The 9,042-nt window shown below is 66.7% G+C and overlaps 2 protein-coding genes across 12 annotated transcripts in view; both read left to right on the top strand.

The window, feature by feature from the left end:
* Positions 1-586: 586 nt before the first annotated feature.
* On the top strand, positions 587-5,131 carry CDHR5 (cadherin related family member 5). Of its 11 annotated transcripts, none has more exons than XM_024749442.1 (12): positions 590-1,178; positions 1,314-1,415; positions 1,578-1,611; positions 1,714-1,884; positions 2,224-2,314; positions 2,453-2,550; positions 2,658-2,858; positions 2,963-3,076; positions 3,153-3,237; positions 3,324-3,632; positions 4,143-4,318; positions 4,591-5,131. In XM_024749442.1, exons 3-12 carry the CDS (start codon positions 1,588-1,590, stop codon positions 5,026-5,028), a joined length of 1,707 nt encoding a protein of 568 aa, XP_024605210.1. In that variant the 5' UTR covers positions 590-1,178; positions 1,314-1,415; positions 1,578-1,587; the 3' UTR covers positions 5,029-5,131. The 11 variants fall into 11 exon arrangements, with proteins under 11 accessions (XP_024605211.1, XP_024605208.1, XP_024605206.1 ...); XM_024749441.1 differs by having other exon boundaries at positions 1,501-1,611; XM_024749443.1 differs by having other exon boundaries at positions 587-1,178; positions 1,501-1,884; positions 3,465-3,632.
* Positions 5,132-6,207: 1,076 nt separating this feature from the next.
* Positions 6,208-9,042, top strand: part of IRF7 (interferon regulatory factor 7) — a 3,174-nt gene continuing 339 nt past the window's right edge. The window contains exons 1-8 of the mRNA XM_024749274.1: positions 6,208-6,338; positions 6,526-6,846; positions 6,934-7,096; positions 7,191-7,398; positions 7,718-7,779; positions 7,880-8,033; positions 8,349-8,876; positions 8,955-9,042. Coding sequence (XP_024605042.1) covers positions 6,827-6,846; positions 6,934-7,096; positions 7,191-7,398; positions 7,718-7,779; positions 7,880-8,033; positions 8,349-8,876; positions 8,955-9,042 — 1,223 coding nt within the window. The 5' untranslated portion in view covers positions 6,208-6,338; positions 6,526-6,826. The remainder of the gene's footprint in view (positions 6,339-6,525; positions 6,847-6,933; positions 7,097-7,190; positions 7,399-7,717; positions 7,780-7,879; positions 8,034-8,348; positions 8,877-8,954) is intronic.

The following is a 9,042-nucleotide window of genomic DNA, read 5'->3' as shown; positions in this document are numbered from 1 at the left end:
GTCAGAGGGCTCCGGCTTGGACCTCTGTGCCCTGCTCTGCCTGGCCCACGGTCACTCCCTGGCGACCTCACCCAGTGGTGTGTTTCAAGTGTCACCTCTGTGCCGGCAACGCCCACACTTCCCCCAGCCCAGGCTGTGCCTCGAGCCTCAGACTCACAAACCCGGCCCCGGACGGACATCACACCCCACGGACACCCCCGCCCTGAGATCCAAGGCCCCCCCAAAGGCGCCTCGCCCTGCCAGCTCAGGCCTCACTTCCCCCTCCCCACGCCGGTCCTCCAGCAAATCTGCCGGCTGACTGGGCCTGACACCAGCATCTTCCGCTGGTCCTTCTGTTCCCCTCTTGGCCCCGCCCACCCCAGTCCACTCTCCGAATGGCAGGAGAACGATCCTATCCGGTAAAGCAAGCAGCGGTCCCTGCCCTCCCAAATAAAGCGAATAAAGGCCCAGCGGCACGCCGCGCCCCCAGCCTCCCACCCCGGCTGCTCCCTGTCACCTCCTCGGAGAGGCGCCCGCCTCCCTGGCCCCTCGCACCAGTCAGCTCTGTGGTCTCCCTGAGCCCCGTGGGTGCCCCCCGCCCGACGTCACAGCACACCACCCACTAATACCTCGGGATGAGCCTCTAGCGGACAAGGCCGCTTCTTCTTAACGCGGTAGTGTTGTCACGTCCGGAAAAGGCAGGGGCTCCTCAGCAGCGCAGCATCCAACGCCCACACCCCCCCAGCTCCAGAGCAGTCTTTCGCAGTTTCCTGCCAGCGAGGTCCACCCAATGCAGCTGGTTGATGTTTTTCTCACGTCTCTTTCAACATATGGTGTCCTGATTTTCCGTGAGACTTATGCTTGAAGAAATTCGATTGTTTTGCCGTTTTCCTCATTTGGGGTTTTGCTGGTTGCGCCCCCAGTGCCTGCGTTATTTTTCCCCAGGGCATTCGCACCTTCTGTGCTTTAAAAAAATTGCTTTCTGTTCCTCGTCTGTAACGCCTGCTGGAGCGGGAGCCCCAGGCAGAGAGCTGCCTTGGGAACTGTACCCCAGCGCCTAGAATGAGCTCACGCCGCTGGGCCGGGGACCCTCCTCCCTCCCCCAGGTGACCAGCCTGAGGGTGTTTGTGTCAGTGCTGGATGTCAACGACAACCCGCCCAGGTTCCCCTTTGTAGTCAAGGTCCAAAGGGTGCCGGAGGTGAGTGGAAGGGAGCAGCAGTTCACACCACCTGGGGCATCTGGCGCCTGGGATGGGGGGCAGAGGGCTAGTGGCTGGGGGGGTCTCACCCTGGGGACACGGGCGTGGCCAGACCGACCCCCCTCCGTACCCCAGGACACTAAAGTGAATGCCGTCGTCATCCCCGAGACAGAGCTGAAGGCCCAGGACCTCGACAAAGATGACATCCTGTTCTACACCCTCCAGGAAGTGACCCCGGTCAGTGCCCCCAGCCCTCCCCTTTGGGTATCCCCACCTCTGCGCATCCTCCCGGGGTCCCAGGCTGAGTCCCCCACCTCCCCAGGGTGCCAGCGGCTTCTTCTCTTTGGTGGGCGTGAACCGCCCAGAGCTGCGGCTGGACCGGTCACTGGACTTCGACAGGTGGCCGAACATGACCTTCCAACTGCTGGTCCGGGTGAGCAGGCCACTCCCGCCCTCATCCCGGGCGCCCACGGCCCCACCCGAGCCGCTCCAGTCACAGGCCCCCAGGCCTGACGGCAGGGCTGCGGTGCTGCAGGACACGCGAGAGGAGAACGCGGAGCCCAGCCACACGGCCACAGCCACCTTGGTCCTGGAGGTGCGGCCCGCCGACCTGCGGGCCCCCTGGTTCCTGCCCTGCACATACTCTGACGGTTTTGTCTGCCTCGAAGCCCAATACCACGGGGCTGTGCCCACAGGCCACACACTGGTACGGGGGCTGTGGAGGACCAGGGCAGCGTGAGCACGGGCCTGGCTGCCAGGGGGTCAGAGTGGGTTGTGATTTTCAAGCAAATGTGAACGATTTTTCGTAAACCAATCTTGCCCCACCCCGTGGTGGCAAGTGGGACACAGGGCCTCTGAAATTCAAATGAGGAAACAGGGTCCAGCTGTCCTCAGGGCAGAGCCAGCCAGGCCCCTGGGACCCAGTGAGGGACCCCAGGGACCGACCTGGGTCCCTGACTGCCCCCTGGGGCTACTCCAGATCTCCCTGAGGGGAGCGGGAGGGGCACCAGTTCCACGGCGTACCCTCCCCTCCCTGTTCCCGCAGTCAGGACCCCTCATCCTGCATCCTGGGCCCATCTACGCTGTGGACGGGGACCGGGGCATCCATCAGCCCATTGTGTACAGCATCATCGGGGGTGAGTGGGCACCAGCCCCCAACTTCTCTCTCCATGCAACACCCTGACCCCGTCCCCACATGGGCAGAACCAGCTGTGACACTGGGACTTCAGGCCTCCAGAAGGGACTGCGGCCAAACCCTCCCGCCGTCCTCCCAGGAAACGAGGATGGCTCGTTCTCCATTGATGCCAACACAGGCAACCTCACCATGACCAAGAGCATCCCCAGCCCCAAGACCTTCCTTCTGCTGGTCAAGGTGGGTGCCCGCACAGGGCCAGGTCTCCACGGGCCCTTCCTGGGCCCCTGGCTACAGGGCTCACCCTTCAAGGACCTGCTGGTCACTGCGGCCTCTCCAACCCCCAGGGCAAGCAGGCGGATCACGCCAGGTACTCGGTGACCCAGGTCACGGTGGAGGCCCAGGCCGCCAGTGGGAGGCCGCCCCGCTTCCCCCAGAGCCTGTACCACGGCACCGTGGCGCTCGGCTCTGGGGTGGGCGTGGCCATCAAGGATGCAGCTGCCCCCTCCCAGCCTCTGAGGATCCGGGCCCAGGATCCTGAGTTCCCAGTAGGCACCGCCTGGTCCCTGGGTCTGCCCGGCCTCCTGCTGTGGGGGGGTTGGAGCGGTCTGGGGAGCAGCCTGGGCTCAGGACTCACTGGGGCCACGTCCAGGACCTCAACTTGGCCATCACGTATCGGGTCACCAACAACTCTAACTTCAGAATGGACGGGGAGGCCATGCTGACTGGCGCTTCACTGGTGCACGCCGGGGTCTTCTATGCAGAGGTGAGAGGCGGGCAGTATCTCCGAGGGCCAGGGGTCAAGCTGGAGCCCAGGAGGGACAAGCCCCCTTCCCGCCCAGGTTGAGGCCAGGAACACGGTGACCTCAGGCACAGCGACCACGGTCGTGGAGGTTCAAGTCTCAGAACAGGAACCCGCCCCCACAGGTGAGCCTCCCAGGGACCCCGGGTCGACTCGGGGAGGGCTTCTTGCTAGGGGGAGTGGCGAGCCTGAGCCCTGGCCCTGGCCCCAGGCCCCCCCACGTCCCCAGAGACAGCAGGAACAACCGGAGCCTCCAGCGGCACCACATCAGAAGCCCCTCGGCCCCCTGAGCCCTCTTGGGGGTCCTCCACGACCAGCTCTGGTGGGGACAGCAGCCCACACCCCTCCTCAGGCACAACTCTGAGGCCTCCGGCCTCCTCCATGCCTGGGGGGCCCCCCAGTGTGGGAACCAGCCTCTCCTTGCCATCAGCCTCACCCAGTGGGGGCTCAGCACAGACCTCAAAGCCAGGAACCTCTCTGCCAACGTCCCCTGGACCCAGCAGGACCCCCCGGCCTACAGGTAGCACCACCATTTACCCTAGTTACCCTCATGCTCTCTGACTCAGGACTCTGGGCGGTCGCTGTGGGGTAGGGTCTACCCCAGGTCGGCCCAGCACGACCATGGGGACCACGAAACCCCAAGGGGGGTCTGGCAAAGAGACAGGTCCTGGGGGGCCCCAGGAGGTAAGCTAGGGAAGATGTGTGGAGGGTGGGGCGGAGGCCAGACTTAGGATCCAGCGACCCACCCAATTCCCAGGGCCATTCAGCCCACGGGCCCCGTGCTACCCTCAGCTCCCTGCCTGGCATGTTGGCCCCCTACCACCCACCTGGAACTGGTGGGCACTGACCCCCTCCCCGCTCCCAGTAGCCCGGCCTATCGGGGCTCCCTGGCGGGGGTCAGTGGCGCCCACTCCTCCAAACGTCATCTCCGGTGGCCAGCCCTAGCCTGCTCTTCGGGTGTCCCGAGCTTGCCCCAGGCTGGCCCGGGAGTGCTTGCGGTGGGACAGCAAGCGGGCAGCGGTGTTGCCAGCAGGGACGCCTGGGACCAATGCAAGACGCGTTGAGGACTTGCGCTTCTCGGTGGTGGATATGGCGGCGCTGGGCGGGGTGCTGAGCGCGCTGCTCCTTCTGGCTCTCATCGCCCTCATAGTCCTCGTCCACAAGCACTACGGCCACCGACTCAAGTGCTGCTGTGGCAAAGCGCTGGTGAGGCCCTCGGGGTGGGGGAAAGGACAGGAGAGAGGACGGGGGGGCGGTGGAGAAGCGGCAGGATGGAGAGAGAGGCAGCGTGGAGGCCAGGAGTCCACCCGGGAGATGCAGGGCGGAGGTGAGGAGGGACGGGGCGTACACACCACAGCCCACAGATGGGCGGAAGGGCAGAGAGTGGCAGAGCGTCTAGCCGCCTGTCTCTGGGGGAACAGGGGTGGTCTGAGCCCAGGCCTGGTCTGGTTGATTGCTGGTTCCCGCCTGCCCCCCAGGAGCCCCAGCCCCAAGGCTTTGACAACCAGGCCTTCCTCAACAACCCCGACGAGGCCAGCTGGGCGCCGGCTCCTAGCCCCTCATCCAGTCCCGTCCCGCTGGCTCCCCCAGAGCCTGCACCCCCAGAACCCAAGCCCCCCAGCCCGGAGACCCTCCGCCGAGTCGCCGAGTCCCCTACGGTGGCCCTGGATGGGGACGGCCCGGCCGCTGTGAGGTCCATCCTGACCAAGGAGCGGCGGCCTGAGGGTGGCTACAAGGCGGTGTGGTTCGGCGAGGACATCGGCGCCGAGGCCGACGTGGTGGTCCTCAACACGCCTGCCTCGGAAGTGGACGGTGCTGGCGACGAGGGCAGCGAGGGCAGCGGCGACGAGGGCGCAGAGGTGGGCCTGCGCGGGGGTGCCCAGGATGCGCCTCGCTCCGACTCCATCTACCTCTAGCGTGGCCGCCCCTCCTCTCCCGGCGAGTCTGGATCACTGGAGTCGGCTTGGTGGCTCTCCCCCCACTCCACTGCTCAGAATAAAGTGACATTTTCGGATCTGCTGGGACGCGTGGGGTCTGCCCCAAGGGGCTGCCAGTGGGGGTTGTCAGGACGTGGTCCATCTGCTCCAGCCCTGCACTGAGTCCTCCTCAGAGGGGCCGCCAGGGGCGCCGTGGGGGCGGAGAGGGGTGGGCGGGGTCGTTCCCTGCCCAGAGCACTGGGTGCTGTTTCCCGTAAACCACCTGCTGCGCCCGCGGGGCTTCCCAGGCTCGGTGCCAGCTGGTGGCCAGGAAGTTCCTCTCCTTGTCTAACCACAGCTGACCCAACAACACAGAGATTCTTCCCCTGGGGGAGGCAGAGGAGCCACGTGGCCAGGAGCCACCCTCAAGGACACTCGTTTGGGAGAGCATGGGCCCGGGGACCTTCCGGGGGGTCACACTCCTGCATCTGTGGGCTACAGTGAGGGCAGTAAACACGCTGGGGTGCCCTCGGAGGCACGTGGTCCAGGTGGCTGGGCTGTGACGGGCGGTGCGGGGTGGAGGCGGGTGGTTTGGCCCAGTGCGACAGTGGCCTGCAGGCCCTGGGCCCCGGGCAGCAGGTGGGGCCAGTGGGTGCACAGGACAGAGGCTGTGGACGCGACCCAGAGCCACGGAGTTGGGGACCGAGCCCCCTCCACTGGCTTCCTCAGGGGCGACCCTCAGTCAGGACTTCAGCCCCGACCACCGCCACTGTCCCTTATGCATCACTGGCGTTTTTTCCTCACGAAAAGGCATTTCCGATTCCTTTCCAAATATTTTAATCTCGACAGTATTTGAGTATTCTTGCCTGGACAACTGTCACCGGTAAGAACCCAAAGAGCACAGCTGCATCTCCTCCCACGCACCCCCCTCACCCGCTCGTCCGCTCAGGGACCTGACTGGTTTTGCTTCTGATCCCGGGGTCCCCAGCTTATCCCACTGCTTCTCCCACCACGTTGGTTGCTGGCGCCCCAGCCCCCCGCAGCGCTGGGTGAGGGAGGGGAGCGGCTGGACTCCGAAGGGGCTGTGCCCTGCGGCAGCCAGGACCCCAGTGCCGCCCCCGCCCCCGCCCGCGGGATCACGTGACTTCCCCGGCCCCGGCCCCGCCTCCGGCCCCCGCCTCCATAAAAGCGCTTGCTCCGGAGCCCCAGCGGAGCCGAAATTTCCCGCGCCGGCGGTGCCAGTACCAGGTACTCGGGACTCCCAACCCACGCGGAGCGAGAAAGGCAGCGACGGCCGCGTCGGACCCCAGGTTCGCTCCGCGGAGCAGTGACCAGGAGGGGGCGGGCAGAGCGGGTGACGGCGAGGGGCACGGGTCCGGAACTGGGGGACCTGGAGGCGGAGATCGCGGTGACGCGCGGGGTGGGGCGGGTTAGGTTTCGTTTTCCCGCAGCGCGCGGTTTCGTTTTCCTACGGCCGTTCCCGTCGCGCCCCCGCAGGGCCCAGCCCGGACGCCGGCTCGACACCTGTGGCCCCTCGTGTGCCCCGAGGCCCCGCCGCCATCTGTAGCCACACCCATCGCCTCCTTGGCCAGGACTCACCTGGGCAACACCGTGGCCAGAAGTCCTCAACTTCCATCTGTGACCCCAACACTTGGGACCCCAACACCCGGGACTACCTGCGGAGAGTCACGCGGAACCCTCCTCTCGCCTGCGCCATCCCCCGACTGCCCCCGCGACCCCAGCCCTCGCCGCGGAGGACGCGCCGCTCTCTCTACGCCCAGCCCTTGCGGAGGGAGCAATGGCCGTGGCTCCCGACGGGTGAGCCCGCCGCGCTGCCCGCTGCCGACCCCACCCACGCCCCCGGTGGCCCGCGCGCGCCCTGACGCCCGGCTGCTCCGCCCGCAGGGGGACCCCGCGCGTGCTCTTCGGAGACTGGCTTCTGGGCGAGGTCAGCAGTGGCCGCTACGAGGGACTACGGTGGCTGGACGCGGCCCGAACGCGCTTCCGCGTGCCCTGGAAGCACTTTGCGCGGAAGGACCTGGGAGAGGCCGACTCGCGCATCTTCAAGGTGGGACCCCAGCCCCGCCCGGGGCGGGGGAGGGCCGGTCCAGGCCCAGGCCCGACTGTCCGGGCCGCGTAATCCACTCAGTCTCGCTCCCCAGGCCTGGGCTGTGGCCCGCGGCAGGTGGCCTCTCCGCAGCAGCGCAGGTGCCCGGCCGACCGCCGAGAGTGCGCTCCGAGCTTCCTGGAAAACCAACTTCCGCTGCGCGCTGCATTGTACGCGGCGCTTCGTGATGTTGCAAGACAACTCGGGGGACCCTACCGACCCTCATAAGGTGTACATGGTCACCCCCGGGCCGGCGTGCGGAGGTGAGGAGGCCACGGCCAGGGCTGCCGGCAGGGAGACTTGGCTCTGTCCCGGGAGCAGCCGCTGGGTCGGATTTTCGGTTTTAGAAAACTGGCATGGGAGAGGCTGGTGCCAGATTGCTGGGGGATGGCGGGGCCGGGGTGAGGGCGTGTGGCGCGGCTAGCGGGCACTGGGGATCGCTGGGAGGAAGCTCATGGGCCTGTTGGGATCAGTGAAGGGGAAGTGCGGTTGAGCTTTGAGGAGCTGCCCAGGGATTCCCACCTAGGTGTCCCACTCCGGAGTCGCAAGTCCAGTGTTCCCCCAACCCTAATTCTCCCTCAGAAAGCCCAGGCATTATTAGCCAGGGGGAGGACAAGGCCCTTGAAGATGCCCCACCTACAAGGGTAAGGTCACTGCCCTCTTGAATCCCACCTTGGGGCCACCCCCTCTCACTGGGCTGGGGAGCTGCTGAGTTATGCTGGGACCGTCTGTCCTCTCCTGCAGGATGGGCTGGCCGGGCTGAGCCCTGAGCCCTGTGCCCCAAGCCCAGCCGGAGATGCTGGGGACCTACTGATCCAGGCTCTGCAGCAGAGCTGCCTGGAGGACCATGTGCTGAAAGCTGCGTGTGGGGTGGAGCCGATAGCCCCTGGGGCTCCTGGTGAGGGGCTGTTGGAGGGGGATGCTCTGCCCTGCAGAATTCTGTGTGCCGAGGGGAGGGACAGGCAGGACAGCAGAGTCCCGGGGGAGGGGGGGGTGCCCAGCAGGGACGGTGCTGGCCAGAGGTGGGCCATCATCCCTGCTGGGCACGGCTGAGCCTCCTCAGGTCCAGAGCTCCCTGCCTGGGAGTTGTGCCCGCCACAGTACATGTGGTGCCACAGCCCCAAGCCCAGCTAACAGGAGCTAGGGGACATGTGGAAGGAAATGGGAGGAGCTGGCGGCTCGGGTGCCAGCTCAGGCCTGCCCTCCTCTCCAGACACGGGCCCACCCCCAGCCCCCTGGCAGCCCCGAGAGGCGGAGCCCCGCACCACAGCCTCCCCCAGTGCCTGCACCCTGATGGCAGGGCCTCTGCACGTGGCTGGTCCCACCTGCTCACAGCTCGGTCTGCACACACTGCCCAGCTTGGGGGCCCTGGACTTGACCATCACGTACAAGGGCCGAACAGTGCTGCAGGCGGTGGTGGGGCGCCCGAGCTGTGTGCTCCTGTATGGCCCCCCCGATGGAGGTGGTGGCGCTTCAGAGCACCAGCAAGTAGCCTTTCCCAGCCCCGCCCAGCTGCCCGACCAGAAGCAGCTCCACTACACAGAGAAGCTGCTGCAGCACGTAGCCCCCGGCCTGCAGCTGGAACTGCGCGGTCTCAGGCTGTGGGCCCGGCGCCTGGGCAAGTGTAAGGTCTATTGGGAGGTGGGAGGGCCCCTGGGCTCGGCCAGCTCCTCCACCCCCGCCCGCCTGCTGCCCCGGAACTGCGACACCCCCATCTTTGACTTCAGCACCTTCTTCCAAGGTCAGTGATGCACCTGCCCTGGGGCTGAGGGCCTCCCCGCCTCCCCCCACCCCCCCTCACCAAAGCCCTGTCCTGCAGAACTGGGGGAGTTTGAGGCCTGCCGGCGCCGGGGCTCCCCTCACTACACCATCTATCTGGGCTTTGGGCAGGACCTGTCAGTGGGAAG

This window comes from Neophocaena asiaeorientalis, unplaced genomic scaffold (assembly GCF_003031525.2).
Source record: "Neophocaena asiaeorientalis asiaeorientalis breed wild unplaced genomic scaffold, Neophocaena_asiaeorientalis_V1.1 scaffold43, whole genome shotgun sequence".
NCBI classification, from domain to species: domain Eukaryota; kingdom Metazoa; phylum Chordata; class Mammalia; order Artiodactyla; family Phocoenidae; genus Neophocaena; species Neophocaena asiaeorientalis.
The sequence above is the reverse complement of the archived record's forward strand: the minus strand, read 5'-3'. Positions and strand labels throughout refer to the sequence as shown.

Excerpts from the sequence above, each read along its gene's own strand:
- CDHR5 (XM_024749438.1), top strand. The coding sequence starts at position 1,588 with ATGACCTTCCAACTGCTGGTCCGGGTGAGCAGGCCACTCCCGCCCTCA. Across the intron at positions 1,885-2,223 it reads TGCCCACAGGCCACACACTG|TCAGGACCCCTCATCCTGCA; the intron begins GTACGGGGGCTG and ends CTGTTCCCGCAG. Across the intron at positions 3,077-3,152 it reads CCGGGGTCTTCTATGCAGAG|GTTGAGGCCAGGAACACGGT; the intron begins GTGAGAGGCGGG and ends CTTCCCGCCCAG.